General features: G+C 39.8%; 1 protein-coding gene across 2 annotated transcripts in view; it reads left to right on the forward strand.

The window, feature by feature from the left end:
- The window catches only part of il1rapl2 (interleukin 1 receptor accessory protein-like 2), a 168,867-nt gene that overhangs the window by 133,655 nt on the left and 18,405 nt on the right, over window positions 1-16,807 (forward strand). For both annotated transcript variants that reach the window (XM_067598599.1, XM_067598600.1), the window contains exon 7: window positions 6,729-6,874. In XM_067598599.1, coding sequence (XP_067454700.1) covers window positions 6,729-6,874 — 146 coding nt within the window. The remainder of the gene's footprint in view (window positions 1-6,728; window positions 6,875-16,807) is intronic.

A 16,807-nucleotide genomic window follows, 5' to 3' on the forward strand; every position in this document is an offset into this window, starting at 1 on the left:
TCAAAAGTTTGTTTAACTTCATGTCCTAATTTCATCATTACTTTTAAAGTGACTACTTGTTAAGAGTGACTTCATGGTATTAAAGTGAAAAGCCCAGTTTAGTTTTCAAATTCACAGCTGCAGTTTGGAGTCTGGACAGAATTTGGAGTCAATGGATGCCCCATCTACATTCTGCTTTTTCACTTTTCTCTTTCCATGTTATTGTCTGACTCACTTTTGAACAAAAATTCCTCCATTCATTCCTGAAACAGAATCCTGTCCAAACAAACAAAAAGTATAAATAATAGCATTACAGCATTAAAAGATACAGCTGCATGCTGTTGTCTTGTGATTTTTACCCTCAGCACCAACTGCTTCCCCCCAACCAGCAAATAGTCCCAGCCCTTAATATTGTTAAACATCTTTAAATTAAACTCTGGACAAAATGTTCTCTCTGTCACATTTTATGTCATCAACTCACTCCACCAATAATAATGAGAATGTTTATTCCACCCTGAAGGGAAAATCTTTTGCTTCTCCTCTCCTCCCTCCACAGGAAGGTGAGAGGTCAGGGTCAGCTACACAACAGTAGCTCTGATGCTGAGAGGGCTTGAGTGTCTTGCTCAAGGACGCTTAAGCAGGAGGGCTGCTCACTGACCCGGGTTCTTTACTTTAAGGATGGTGTCTGAAACTGCTAAGCCCCTTAGTGGCCTCAGAAAATGTTCACTCCCGGGAAAACACTGTTGTAGATAAAGAGAGCAGTAGTTTGCATTAGTGTGATTACTTAAACTTGAAATTAATCATGTCCCCCGGTAATAAATTAACCTTTGCCTGATGAGTTCTCCATCTTTCAGTCCAGTCCTCTGGCCACCTCTGATCCAATCACACTGCTGTTCTAAATTCAACAATCACGCTAGCGGAGACAGACTCCTGCTGTGGTGCACATTAATCTGTCCACGTTCAGCTGCCACCATCCTTACTGCTACAGCACTGGCAAGTGGACTTTGTGTCCTTGTCTGTTTGCATAGTGTCCAATACAATCTCACGGCCTCCATGATAATGTGACTATATGTTATTAGCCAGGCTTGTTCCCTTGAAGTATGTGAGAGAACTGTTGACACTCTCACCTCATTATTACTACAGTACCTAGAGAGAGCAACCACCTGTGATTATATGTGACAGACGTAAAGTTTCTCCACACTTAACCTCTGAGGTCTCTCCTCTTGAAACACTACATCTGTCTTTGGAAGATGTAAATGCAACTTGTCATAAATGCAAGTGTCTTTGGTCAAAATGAGTATGTGTAAGTAGAGTATGAGTAGTGTCAGCACTTTTACTGTTAGTTGCTAGCACAACTGCAGTGCTGTCCAATTACTCAATATTTCTGCAACTCAGCTCTCATGGTTCATGGTTCGTTCATGTGCAATGAATTCGTAATTACAATATTTCCACTTGGGCCACTGCTTCCTTCATATTTTCACTTAAAAGCAGCTCTGGCCCATATGTCTAACAGTGTGGAGAGGCTTCCTCACCTGCTTGAAATTCACGTCAGCTGTCTGATCCAACTGCTGTCACAGCCTCACTGTTTTAATGATTTTTTAAAACCAGAAGTTAAGTCAATATCAATGAAGATTATTAGTTGCTAATGTCTCCTCTTTTTGAAATATTATCAGTGTTAGTTTTCTCTAGGGTTGTACTTGCTTAAATGTTACATCAAAGAGCTGTTTAAACAGAAGAGAAAAGATACTTTTTGCATGAATACAGACAGTACCAGTCAAAAGTTTGGACACACTCTCACAGAGGATGGGAAGGTGTGACTGGTACTGAATGGTCAAATTCACATTAATTATATATATATATTATTTATAGGTCTTTTCTACTTAGAAACACTTTATATTAAAATAAGGTAACACAAAACACAGAAAACTAAAACATAATAAAAGCGTTGAATAGTTGTGTACAGTGCCACACAAAATTAAAGACACGGGGAAATGAAAAATACATTTTCCAAGTTATCCTGTGTCTCTGTGTCATCTAACAACATGAGTGAAAAAGGTCTGAGTAGAGGCTAACAGTCCTCTGCAGCTCCGTATCACGCTGCATTCACGCCTCCTTTTGGGCAGTACGATTGCATCTGTAGGATTTGATTTAAATCCCTCTCGTAACTAAACCCTGCCCACATATTCTGTTTCATGACTGAAGCTAAAGACGCTCTAATTTCCGTTTCACTGAGACTTTAAAAGGTGAGCTTTAAGAGATTTTTTAAACATAGCACGATCGGGGCAGAAGTGTGTTTGGGAAGGTATCTCCAGAGGGAGGGGGTGTTATAGGGAAGGCCCTATCTCTGTAGGTCAGGTGCCCAGGACAGGAGGTTGGCATCAGAGGAAAGGAGGCTGTGAAGAAGGTTGTGAGGTAGGAGGGAGGCCTGGTTAGGGAGCGCTGTCTGTGTGATGAGAGGGTGAATGAATTAAATCTGTTGTGGGACAGGGAGCCAGTCGAGGTATTTTAGGGCAGGAGTGGTAAATGAGCAGGAGTGAGTGAGCATGGGAGCACCCGACTCCTGGATATTTTGAAGTTTATTAGAGGCTTTGTAGGATATACTGTAAAAAATATTATTGCAGTTGTCAAATCTGGATGTGATGAAGGCATGGATGAACAGAGCAGGATGTTTTTCAAAAGGAAAAAGGCAGTTTTGTTACAGAACAGAAGAGGACCAAGCACTGAACCCTGAGGGACACCTCGGGGCAGAGGAAAAGTGGCACAGGTGCAGTTGTTAATGCTGATGAACTGTTGTCCCGTCTGTGATGCTGAAGTCAGTTTTCCTGGCAGGAGAGAAGAAGGGAGCAGTTTCAAAAGCAGCAGTGGATTTAGGGGCAATGAGGATATTAGGATTACCAGAGTCGGAGCAGAGGAGGAGGAGGCGGTCATTGGCAAGAATCTAAACCGATCCAAAGCCATATTTAAAATAATTAACAAGTGTGACTTTTATTTTATAATGTAACATCTCAAAACAGAATCCCTTTTTAGTTGTGTTCTTTAATCACATTAGTTAGTAAGGTGTGACCCTGAGTTGGAAAGCATCTGTTTAATATCCAACACATCCTCATAATTAAACAACAGCATAGGTCTAAAATTTCAGCTGGCAAAAATCAGCCTATAGTTACATTTACACCATCTATGGCCATAGTGATGCACTCCGAAACGACCCATAGGACTTTAATATGCCGCTTTCCAAAACTGTTACAAATCACTGTTAAAAAATAATCATGAAGTGACAACGCTGTGGTTTCGGTCTGGTTAGGTTTGGGCACAAAAACCACATGGTTAGGATCAGGGAAAGATCATGGTTTGGGTTAAAATGATCACTTGAAATGTGGTTTATACTTCCTTAAAGTTATACAACCACAATGTTATGTTTTGAATGACCCAACTTGTGGTTGGAAACAGGAAGTGAATGGTCTCCTGCAGATGTCAAGTTAAAAATGCAGGCGAAAGATGGAGGGAGGTAAGAGGAGAAAGAAAGAGGTCTAAAAGGGGTGGAGGTGGAGGGGGGTCTATGGAGAGAGTTTATTTGTAGGAAGGTGAGAAAAAGGAAGGGAGGAAGTGATATGTTTTTAATTGAGGATTTTAGCAAGTCACTGCTTTTGACGGGGACCTCTAATGCTCTGTCCTGGTAGACATTGGAGTGATTCACACACAAACACACACACAAAAACACACACTGACACAAAGACGAGAGCCATAAAGGGCAGGAAACATACATACAGTATAGTGATCTCTGGCATTTGATGCATTTCTTTAGAAATTGTCAACATTTTTAACTTTCTGTAATATTAACAATCATCATAATAATCCTGTTGAATTCATTCAAATTACCATGTTGTTTTCTGCTTTTCTGCTGATACAATAGAGAAAAGCATTAATATTGAGAGGTTTGGGGTTAAGTTCCCATAGGGATCACCATTGCTAAAAGCCTTAAGTGACAGATACTGTAGGAAATGCCTCCTCTTGCCATGGTTGGACCGAGCCACCTCTGGTCTGGTTCAATTCCTGTCTTTAGAGCCAAGGAAGTGTGGACTACTGTAAGCCAGAGCTGAGTCAAATCAGAACATTCTGTAAAGAGGAAAACAACTATTGAACTCTTTGGTCTGTGTGGTTTCTGACACTTAAGTTGAATCTGCCCAGGATGTGCTCATTATTTCCAGAATCCTGCTGTCTGCTGGTTTTGGTCGGGCCAATCACTGGGGATTCACACCAAACCACACCATAACACAGCTGACCTCAGCCACACTGAACTCAGCTAATGGAGACCAGGAGTACTTCTACCTCCCTTCTTTTGTTTCAGTTTAGCTTTTTATCATTTTATGCTTTCTTCACTACTTTATGTTATTTTTTTTAAATAAATTGTAAGTTTCTTTGACCAAATATATTCAGACTTCCAGAGGCTATTGCTCTGACTTCACCATGCACATTCACTGAGCAGGTTTCTCTACGGGCTGCTTTACCATGATATTGAAAAAAAAAATGGATTTGTGTGAGCAAGGCAATTTAAACTGCTCAGGGTTTTCATTCACTTTTAATTCAGCCACTTCATCATGCAAATTGAAAATGTAATCCTTGTGCTAGGTTTTATTAGATAAGTTTTCCATGCTTAAAGTTACATGGTCTTTGTGGAACAGGCTTATTTGAAAGCCATTCTTTACAAGAGCTTATGCAACAATACCTGTTGAAACATATACAGTAAATTCAATTCTCATATTTGGCATGTGGTGTGTTAACTGCAATTTTTGCTTGGGATTGGTTTTATACCCCGTCTGTGCCATGTTTCCTATATTTCAACCACTGCCATGTAGCACAAGCCTGTCCAGATATGTCCTAGGTCACACGTTCTCTCACTCATTTTCTCTGGTTCTGTCCCAGTGTAAGAAAATTTGCTCTGCAGTTCAAGCTGCGATTACTCGAGCATTAGGATGTGACTCTTCACAAAGACATTAGCTTTTAAAAGAATCTCCCTTTATGAATCTTCCCCTATGAACACCTGGAGATATTCTGTTAAAAGCGGTGGGTATGGGGTAAATGAAATAGTCAACTGTGACATTCACATTGTAATTGAGCATTTGCTAAACCCCCCCAATACAGCAATTGTTCAGTCATTGCTGAGCAACTGTAACTAGGGATGGCAGGCCTGTCAAGTTTGGGTTTTTCAACATGTGAAAGTGGAGTGCATGGGGTGCTAGTAAGAGTGACACTCACTATCTAAAGAGTTTGAGGGGTTGTGTTTTTTCTTATTGCCTTTCCAAAAAAGAGCAAATGTGTGAGGGCTGAATTGAATAGTGTTTGTCTACTTTGATGTAAACTGCTTACATGAGCATGTCTGGCTAACTAGGTACCTACAGTGGTTATGTTAGAAAAGGTCCCATTAAGGACTGACACGTTCACTGTGTGGGGGTCTGTGTGACGCCAGTCCTGGATGCTAATGTTACTAACCGCCATGTCAGTAACATGTAGTTTAGAGTAATGTTAGTGGTTTTGTTCTGCTCGTTTTTGGATTTGGGGAAGTTTACCCAAGATGACTTTGCTAAACTAACCAGTTTGGACTCATTCTCAAATAATTTCAAAAGCATAAATCTAGCCAATGTGTTGTTTGTCCAATAACTGATCCATGTTTTCTACATGCATGCTCATTTTCATTCGAGTCAGCCAGAAACATTAAAAGGCAGCTAAGAAAACCTTCCAGTTTCATTTCAGCCTGTGAAATCAAGTTTACTGCCTAAAAATGAGAAACCTGCCTTTGTTTACTTGTGACTGAATTAAATGATGCATTGTTTCCTAAATTACCACAAATTACAAGTGGTATATCTGCCACCATTATCATTGTATAGTGCATACATGTAGTGCTAGAACAGAAGGCTTGACAGGCGTGGCAACAGTAACTACACTAAAATCGATTCAATTATTTAGGTTTTCGGTTTACAACCACATAAAGAGGGATGAGAGAAATTTCTGTCTGATGCTGCCGGACCGTATGTGCTGCATGCACTGAATGTGCTGTCTCAGCACAGTCAGTCTGATCTCAGATTTCAGTGGTTATGGCTGAATCTGACCTTAAACCAGGCTTAAAGTGGCACTTCGTGACCCCAACATCAGTTCAGTCTCTTCCTCCTCTGCCTCCTGTCCTCCTCCTTCTTGCAGGCTTTTACAGTAGTATGACCTCACCATAAGGAGAGATGCTTTTTCCAGCTGTCGCCAATGTTTTGTACACATGCCTCCTCGCTCCCTCCGTCCTGCTTTTTCATCTACACTTGACTCCTCATCTCTATATGCCTCACATTCCCTCCTTTTCTCTTTTTCTCTTACCCTGTCTGTTCTCCTCTCTATCCCCTTTTCCTCTCCTTCGTATGTCCTCTCCTTTCTGTTGTTCCGTCTCTTCTGTTATCCTCTTCCTTCTTGCACAGCTTTTAGAGGAGTAGTTTGGAAGACATGGAGCTCCCCCTGTCTCTAAGATTTACACATATTTATTTCTCTCCCTGTTCCCATCACTCTTCTTCATTGTCTTGTCGCTTCCCATTTCCCCCCTTTGGGTTTTTTAAAGGGTAATCTGTAAGACAGAAAATCCCAGCTGCCTCTAATGTCTCATACTGTACATGTTTATGTTTTCCTCTTCTGCCTTAAATGGTTGTTAAAGGAGTACATTTAAGATGCCCTGCTATCTGTGACAATTATCTGTGTCTCTTTGTCTGTTTGTCCAGGATTTTAAGGGAGCATTTGGGGGAGAAGGAGGTACAGCTATCCTTAACCTTTGATGCTGTGGAGGAGACCGACCTGGCTAACTACACCTGTTATGTGGAGAACCACATCGGGAAGCGCAGCGGGAGTGCTATACTGCAGAAGAAAGGTAGATTTCTCTCTCTTTCTCTTTCCCTCCCTCACTCCCAATTCCCCCCTTGCTTGTTCCATTAATTGGAAAAATCAAAGAAGTGCATCAAATGTAGACACAGCCAACCATCATTTTAACATCTCATTATTGTCACTTTTCTTCAAACAGTAAATGTGGGTGTGTGACACATAAAATGACAAATAATCACAAACAGCTTGAAGATAAATTGCTCATTAAAGCAACCAGCAGCATTTGGTTCAAATGTGTTATTTTGTCTGTACTATTTGAGAACAGCATCATTGCCAAAACATATAATTATATAAGCCGCTTACAAAAATGTGCTTTACAAGGACGGACAGGAAGTATTAAATAGGGGCCCAGAACTGAGCCCTGTGGCACCCCAGAGCTACTTTCTGTTGCGAAAGATGAACTTGCACATTAAGGAAATTAATGTGCAAGTACAAATTATATAAGCAAATTATATTGGGAAGATCAAAGTTACGTCAGTAAGGTTGGCAGTTATTATTATCTACTGTATGTAGCTTATGTTATACCTTTTAAAGCCATGTTAACCCTGGAATGAAAACATTATTTGACAAACCATTATAGTGATGTTAATGAATTATATGCTAAATTCTTACAGCCAGCAAGTAAGTCATCCACAGCTGGGGAATAAAAAGATCAGTAGCCTCCTAAATCTGAAAAGTGTTGCCTGTCAAAGATCAGCCATAAAGCTTAATGATTTACTTGAGAAATTAATTCTTAAACAAATAGTAAACAGTAAATAATCCGCCTACCAAAACCTCTAAAGATCACTAATAAGCACATTGTATCTTGTTTGTTTAATCTGTACACAAAAAAATGACAAGTCATTGTGCCCAGCTGCCAAGAAATAGTTAGCGCACAGCTCATTTTTACATATACAGTTTAGTATGCATTAAACAAACAAGATACATTTTAGTTAGTGAGCTTTAGAGGTGTTCCTGTCTTTATGCTAATCTAAACTAACCCCTCCTGACTCCAGCTCCGTGATTAGCGTGCGGACATGACAGTGGTATCAATCATATTATCTAACTATAGGCAAGAAAGGAAATAAGTGTGTTTTCCCAAAATGTCAAACTGTTCCATTAAGGGAATTAAATTTTAGCTAAAGTGATTCACAGCTTGATATACAGATATTTTACTGGCACGCAGACAGGCAGTCATAAACAAGTAGTCAGTTTCTGGATTCAAAGCTTGCACGGTGTATTCTCCCAAAAGCAATGCTTTATTTTCTACTCTGGCTTGCTAAATATAAAACCATATCTGCTCCACCTGGGATATATTCCATCTTTCTTTATGATTCTGTTAACAAGGAATACCCCGCCAGCTCAGGAGCTGGTGCTACTTTTATAGCTCAGTAAATATTTGTGGATGTAAACAACTCTGAAGATAATTAAGACTTCAACTGTGTGCTGTCATTAAGAAATGTGTGAGATATAAGAACTTATCTGAAGCTCAATTTCAAACATTTAGGCAGTCAGCTGCTGAACAGCTGAACCAAAGAAAATAGCGGCCCTTCTTTAAAGAAAAAGATGTCACTATAGACAGCGGTGGATAGTCTTTTTTTACTGACAGGTGATATCCAGAGAGAGCTGTGAAGAAAACATCACAGCAATGAGTGCTGAGCACCACAGATGGAGACAAAATAAAAAAAATATTCCTCTGAAAAATGCATAAGGGCACAGCTCCCTTTGTAAAACATTTGCAGCAGTCCTGCAGTATCTTGCTTTCCATCTGATGAGCAGAGGGAACAGGCCTGTTTGAGTCAGAGGCCACGACCCAGAGAAAAAGACAGAAACCTGGAGAGACAAAGAGAAACAGAGAATAGTGAAGCAGCACCAGCGGAGGAGATTAATTGTCTGTTGCCTTGAATCTCAGTGGAAAAGAGGGCCGCATGAATGCCCACCTCATGAAATATATGTATGTAACGCAGAGGACCAGGGACTGGGAGAATTGGGGAATGTGGACAGAGATAAACAGGCCCAGGAATGGTAGGAGACAGAAAGAGGCAATAAAATGGAGAACAAGGGAGAAATAATAGATGCAGATTAAGAGATATGGAGGAAGGTGAGGGGTGTGTGGGAGAATTGGGAGAGAAGGGAAGAGAAAAGAAGAGACAGCGGGAGAGGGAGGGGGTGGAAGACTAAAAACAGGTCTTACTCTCTCCCCATCTGACTCCTGCTGAATGCCTTGGGTGTCAAATCTATCTTACTATACTTAACTAGCACCCTAGGGACTCTCACACACAGGCACAAGCACACACACATGGGATCACACAGACAAACTCCTCCAGAGAGGGTCGGGATGGGAATTGTGGGGTCTTGATTACTTAACACTGTAATTACCTGGATGAATAAAGGAAATGGGGTGTGTGTGTGTTTGTGTGTGCACAAAGCTTTCCACTGACACAATAAGACACACTGCCATGGGTTACAGCATATTGTGCGTTATATGTGTGTGCGTATATGTGAGTGTGTGATCAGAGCTGATGCATATACACATAAACTCATATACTCCCCTCATGGGAGGCATTAAGTATGATGGGATTGTTAAAAAAGCATGCTCCTGTATTTGCACTTCACCATACACACATATAAAGACACACACACACACATACATACACATACAATACAGTGCAGCAGTTGGAACTTGAAGCAGGTATCAGTACACACTGAAAGCATTGCTGTTAGCTGAGTGTTTTCTGTGTGTAGCTGCTCTGTGTGTTGGGCTTCTTTTGGATTATGGAAATGGAGCACAGTCCATGTTCTGTATGATTTGTGTGTATCAGTGTGTTTATGTGCATCTCATAACCGTTTGTCCTTGATTCTAAATGAAATGGGCCGCTTCGACCAGCATCCTTAAACACACTCATGTCTTTCTTTCATCCCTGTCGTTTGCTTGCTTTCCTCTTTCCCTCCCATTTATTTCTCCTTTTCTCAATTCCTGTATCTCTTACTGGTTCTAGCATTACTCAGTTTTATATACAGGATGCACAATCCACACTTTAATTGTCCCAAAGATTAAAATAGTCTTTGACTCATCTGCTTCTCTTTATCTGCACGTCCTTCTCTGTGATCAGTATAGATTTAAGGGAAATGAGCAAGAGATAACAGCTTGAATTGGAGACGGTCTCCGGCTAAAGATCGCTGCACACCAGATGAATACGCAGTTACTCACCTGAAGTAATTCTAAAATAATTCTTTGTGTATGACTTATGCTTGGCTAATACCTATAATTTATAAACCTCCAAAATACTGTACATGACATTGCTTGCATGAAAACTAATGTGTTATAGCTCAAGGTTCTTTCTTATTTAGTATTCTTTCTTAGTTTTTGGCTAGTAGCCCATTCTCATAAGTGTTTGAAAGGAGCATAAAAGGACCATTGATGTGCTGGGGAACATCAAATCCTCAAGCTGAACTGAATATACTTTTAACATTGGAGCTCCCCTCTCTGGTGTTCAGTCACCATTGTCAACCATGATGTGGTGTTTCTGCTGTAGGAGCCACCTGAGCTTTTAAGCATATAAACTTGCTTTGATGAGCCCAGTGTTATACTGAACTGACCAAAAGAGTTCAAACTAGCAACACACTAAACTTAAAGTTTAAGAGACTGTCAGAAGCAGTTGCCTTACTGCGTTCTAATGCGATCACTTAAGCATAAAAAAGGGAACCAACTGCTTAATCAGTGACCACCTTTCAACTGAACTGAACAAAACACTTCCAATCAGCAGAGTGATTTGTAATTTCCACCTCTTGTGTATAGGCGACTTTTTTATAAGTTCACTAACCAGGCTAACTAGCCTCCGGGCCTAAAGCTAATAGGGTCACATTAGGGTGCCTGAATACAACATGACAGCCTTAAACAAAGCACAAGTTATACTAAGTTAGCACAAGTTATCAAAGCTTGATTTCATGCACTGAGTGTGTGTGATTGAATTAGGGTGTGCTCTCACCCTGCAATGACCCAAGGTAATGGATTGATGCATCTGTGTTGCATGCATGCACTCACACAGACACACACACCTACAGTACACGTTCACTTATTGTAACTGACAGAGCAGAAAGAGCTGCCATCAGCCACCATGACAAGAGTCTTACTAGAAAGAAAAATGGAGGGCTGTAAGACAGACTGAAAGAGCCGACAAGGGGGAGAAGAGGGATTGAGAGAGAATGACAAACTGAAGGACAGACGGGGACTAAACAAAGACGTGAACATGGTTTCTCTGACGTCACTCAAAGGTTTCTGACGCTTTGAGTTTTTGAGCTATTGTTAGCTGCCGTCTTTTTAAGATTAACCTGAGCAAAAATTTGGATTTAGGCCCCAAATGTTCTCTTTTACACTCACTTCATGTGTCATGGGCAGATCAGATAGCTATATATCAAAAAAGCTAAGTGTAAATGCATCCGAGAAGCATTACACACAGATTGTAATCCCTGTTCAATCCAGTTCAGGAGGTGCTTTTAGACGCATTCTAGTCAGATGCTGAAAAGGTGTAAATGCATCCGTTTCTTCAGGATGTAATCTTTACTCCTCCCAAGTGTAACAGAGTCAGTTAGCACTCAGTGCAAACAGTGGACAGTGTCAGTCCCCTGTGATAATGGCAGCTGAAGATCCGCTGACATTACGATGAAAAAGCGGCTCCGGGATTTCAGTACATAGCCTAAAATCAAATAGAAGCCACTGATCTGTTTGGGTGACAGAGTATGGGTGAAGACGATCAAACTTTTGTCTCGCTCATAGTTGTCAGCTAGCTAGCTAAACAGCCTCAGGTGCATTACCACCCCCCCTCTGGAATGTAAATGGGGCCTTTGAGTGACAATATCTACACTACCTCATGTTGCATTACCACTAACAACACCCACTTTCAAAAAAAGTATAATAAACAATCTTGACTTTAACTTCTTGTGGAAAATATTTGACCATAGTGAAAACTGTCGCCACATAGTCTATTTAAAAGCTTTCAATCTTATCAAATGATCTTCACCATCAGATGGAGTTTGCTCAGTTGTCATGGAATAGATGTCCATATTTCCATTTTTTCCTGAGCCCTTTAAGGACTTCCCGTCATTATTGGCTTAAAAGAAGATCATGATCAGAATAGAATCTAGATTGACTAGATACTGGAGACACGTTAAGAAACTGATTTCCATTTACTTAAACAGTAGTAGTGGTTTGTTTGTTTGTTTCCTAGCGTCTAGTGGCCTTTAGAGAAACTACAACTTAATGAATATCAGCATATCATGGTGGCTACAAATGGAAAAATGGCAGCACGTGCTCAATGCACTTTTAATAACTGCTGGTGCAATAAAATGGAAAAGATAGAGAGAAACATAGTAAAGGCGGTGGAATTCAGCAAGATGGCGTCAGTGTCACATTGTGTTGTGTGAAGAGAGACAAAGAGCATTACAGAGAGAGTGGTTATGTAAAAATTCCAACTGAAAGATCTTTTATCATATGCCTTCCATCAGAGGCACACACCACCACCACCATCATCATCACTGACTACTCTTTTTATACTAAAAAGCATACTTAAAATTCAATGTCAAAATTCTGCACACATTTTCCTCTGCACTGATATTGGGAGACAGAAGCAAGTGACTCATTACTAATGGAAAATATCTGAGAAAGACAGATGAAAGGGGGGAGTGGTGATAGAGTGATGGGGGGGAACAGAGAGAGGAAGAGGGGAACACAGGGGAAGGAGAGAGGGATGGATGGAGGTGGGGCAGGGGGAGGTGGGGGGGGAGCGGAGCGTTCTAAATGTGTCTCATTACTAATGGAAGCAGTCTGAGTTCACTTCACTGTAGAGCAAATATTTGGCAATTAGTTAAATTTCGCTATTTTTCTTCCCTCTTTGGACCGCCATTCCGTCTCTCCCTCCCTCCCTCCCTCCCCCGCCCTCACCCTCTCTCTCCCACTCTATCCCCCGCTCTGCTGCTGTCCCACCTCATCCTGCCATATAGTGAATCTGTGTATTTAAGTGGAGGCAGTGTGGGATCACAGAGTAGAGCTGGAGAGACGTCTACTGGTGAAATGTGGTAACTTCAGACAGATTTTATACTGTAGTGATAAATAAAAGGATGGGTTCAGTGTGGGTGATCATTTCATAGAAAAACACTCCCAATATTTAACCAAATCAACTATATCTTTAAGAATGCCTCAAATTTTATATTTTGTTTTTTGTCACATAGTTTTATTCTACAATCCGATAAAAAGGTATTCTCAGTAGCCTGCAGGTATTTGGTGAAAATTCATGTTGAAAAGTGCTTTAAATATTACTGATATTACTGAATAATTTAGACAGCAGCTAGAAAACTACAGATGTCTTTTCAATTCACATTTTGGTGGAGTTTTTAATGTTAGTTGAAGCTTTTGTACTAACTGGAGTACCGTCATGCTGGGTTGTAACTCAAAGAACTATCCAACCATCTATTTTCTGTTTCCAGTTATCCTTTGCCTTTGAATCAAAGAACCATGTGGGTTGTTAAAAATAATAAGAATATCTTCTTTAAAAAAAAAATCTCCATCAACCACTGGTTTGGGGAAAATTTAAGAAGAGCCTATAGAAAGACAGTGGTGGGAAGTGAGTACACTTTACAATTTTGAGGTACATCGACTTAACTCGACTACCTCATATTACATTTGAGATGGAAATATAGTACTTTTAACTCCACTACATTCATTTGACAGATATGGTTATTTTACAGATTAGGATTTTGCAAATAAAATGTATGATCTGTTCATAAATTATGTTGCGTTGTTATAGATTAAACTACCCAACAGTTTATAAAGTAGTTAAAGTTAAATTAAAATACTGCTTACATGCTAACACATCAATAATGACTGAATACTATATACTGTAATAATACTGCATTTTACTTTTGATACATTTTTGCTGATAACACTTGTACTTACTAAAACTGTAACAATTTGAATAGAAGACTTTTACTTGTAATGGAGTATTAATACATTATGGTATTGCTCAATATTTCTTCCACCACCACCTACAAAGCATTTTTTCTCAGATGAACTATTTCTTGTTATGACGAAGTAGAACTTCTTTGTTTATATTGTTGTTACTATAATATTTACCACATCAAGATTCAGTTCACAAATGTGAGCTCATAGTTTCAATTCACAGTTAAACAACAGACTAACAGTTCTATAAAATATCACATAGGAAGTAACACAGGGGGGAGTGTTAACTCTGTGACACACAGACACTATTGGAGCAGACTGAAGGCTGTAATTACATATCAGTCCTCATGCTTAAAAATGACAAGACAATAAAAAAAAACTACCTGACCCCACTGTACTTATCAAACAAGGTACTTCAAGCCTCATACCAGCAACATTTTTCAGATTCTGAGTAATTCATCCAGTGTTGCTATGACATTTTGTTTCATAATTTTGTATCTTTTCTATTTAACCTTTGTAACAGTTCTTAAAATCTTCATACTATAAACCTCCTGACAGCCCTGACTCTTTATGTCTAACTGGAGAGGAACAATAATAGGATCAGATCTCCTCCTCTTAGATCATCACATCTGACAGTACACCACACCAATAGGTGGCATTGTACTTCTTTGGTGTTAAAAGAAACCTGCTGACTGCTGTTTTATAGTTGAGTTTCATAGTTTTATAGTTTTTATAGATGAAGCACCGGTGATCTGACATCAGGGTCACATACAAAATAATAAACTATAAGCTATAAAACAAACCTTGAGTAAAAGGAATGATAAAACATGTTGTGACATTACTGGTTTCTATACTTTTAATATTAGGCAATGCAAAGACTGCAGTGTTACACCGGCAGCAGACTCAGGCATTTACACTAGTAAAATGTTAATACTGTGAGTGGTTGTTTTCCAGTTATGAATTTGTTGTATTCCATTTCTACTGTATTGCTAATCTGACAACATGTATATATATTTTTTAAATCCATCACATGCCGTAGGTTTATGTGCTACAACTACGTGTGTGTGTGTGAGAGAGAGAGGGAGAGAGTGAGAGAGTAATAGATCATATTTCCCTTGCTGTCATTCACCAGCCATGTTCCATTAATCTCCCACACACTCATATTGCCTATGATAGCACTATCATTCATCCACACACACACACACACACACACACACACACACACGCACACACACACAATTCAAACCTCTCAGATCATGTGTGTGTATGCTGTATGTGGGTAACATGCTGGAGTGAAGTCATTTGTCTCTCTCACTCAGGTAAACTGACTCTCTGCTGTTTGTCAACTCATAATCTGCAAATCTGTAAAAGACAGAATTGCATAAGTGGTTCCTCTGTTTCTGTCCATTCCGCTGTTATTCATCGAGCACCATTTACACTGTAGTTTCAGTAAGTCTTGTATCAAAACCATCGTTAATCTAAACATAGGCTCTCACGGTCTGAACATAGACCACACAAGCCAACATGAATGCAAACTATAACATTTGCGAGGTGGGATCATTTGCCTACACACAGTTTGAAAACACTTCACAAAACACACAAAATCTCACTTTTGTGTGTCTTGTCCAAGTATGTTTTCGAGCGTAACCAGATTGGGCTCACTGTTACTTCCTGCAGTTTAAGGAAGGAAAACACACTGATAGCACTATCATTCATCCACACGCACACAGGCACACAATTCAAACCTCTCAGATCATGTGTGTGTATCCTGTATGTGGGTAACATGCTGGAGTGAAGTAATTTGTCTCTCTCACTTAGGGAAGCTGACTTTCTGTTGTCTGTCAACTCATAATCTGCAGATCTGTAAAAGACAGAATTGCATAAGTGGTTCCTCTGTTTCTGTCCATTCCGCTGTTATTCATCGAGCACCATTTACACTGTAGTTTCAGTAAGTCTTGTATCAAAACCATTGTTAATCTAAACATAGGCTCTCACAGTCTGAACATGGACCACACAAGCCAACATGAATGCAAACTATAACATTTGAGAGTTGGGATCATTTGCCTACATACAGTTTGAAAACACTTCACAAAACAAAATCTCACTTTTGTGTGTCTTGTTCAAGTATATTTTTGTGTGTAACCAGGCTGGGCTCACTGTTACTTCCTGCGGTTGAAGGAAGGAAAACACACTGCATGAAACAGCAAAGAAGGCACTCAAAACATGCTTGGCCAAACCACACAAAGGTGATATTTATGCACAGTTGAAAGTGTTCTCAAACAGTATGCTTCACTTTTAAAAGGGAAAAAGTTTAAAGGATGAGGTGTAACTGACTGATTTGGCAAATGTAGGTTGGTTTCATTCCACCACCTCCAATAAAGAGTAGTCCAAAACTAGATTAGCAACATGCATACATAACTTTCACTGGTGAATCTTCCTTCTAAGCAGATAATCCTGTCTTCTACCGAGGGTTAAAAGCTAAATTAACTAAATTAATAATTAATTGATTAATATACTGTACATTGGATAGAGAAGAGACATGGGCGCAGAAAAACAGATAAACAAATTCATAGCAACAAGCTTATAAGCTTTCCTGTTCTAAATACACTATTAATTCTAATGGCTAACATGTCAGCAAAGCACTTAGCTTCACTCATGTATCCAGACGTCCCGCGAGTCTTTGCCAGCTACTGAATATAAATCCAAGCTCAATTGGTCTGCCAACTACAGAACAAAAATATCTGGCTCTCTTCGGCTTTGCTAAATGTTCGACTTTGACTTCAACTCAACCATATTGATGAACCGAAGCAATGAACGAGGTGCTGAGACTGCACGGAGCGCCACAGTGGACTTTTATTCTCTAGCTGAATTGGCACTACTAGCAGCCCCTTCACCTTAAAAGAAGTCTTTTCATTCAGTGTTGATATTGAAAATGCTGCCTGATGGAGCTTTAATTAAATGTGTAACTGTTATATTCATTCAGCCTCT

This window comes from Thunnus thynnus, chromosome 9 (genome assembly GCF_963924715.1).
Source record: "Thunnus thynnus chromosome 9, fThuThy2.1, whole genome shotgun sequence".
Taxonomy (NCBI): Eukaryota; Metazoa; Chordata; class Actinopteri; order Scombriformes; family Scombridae; genus Thunnus; species Thunnus thynnus.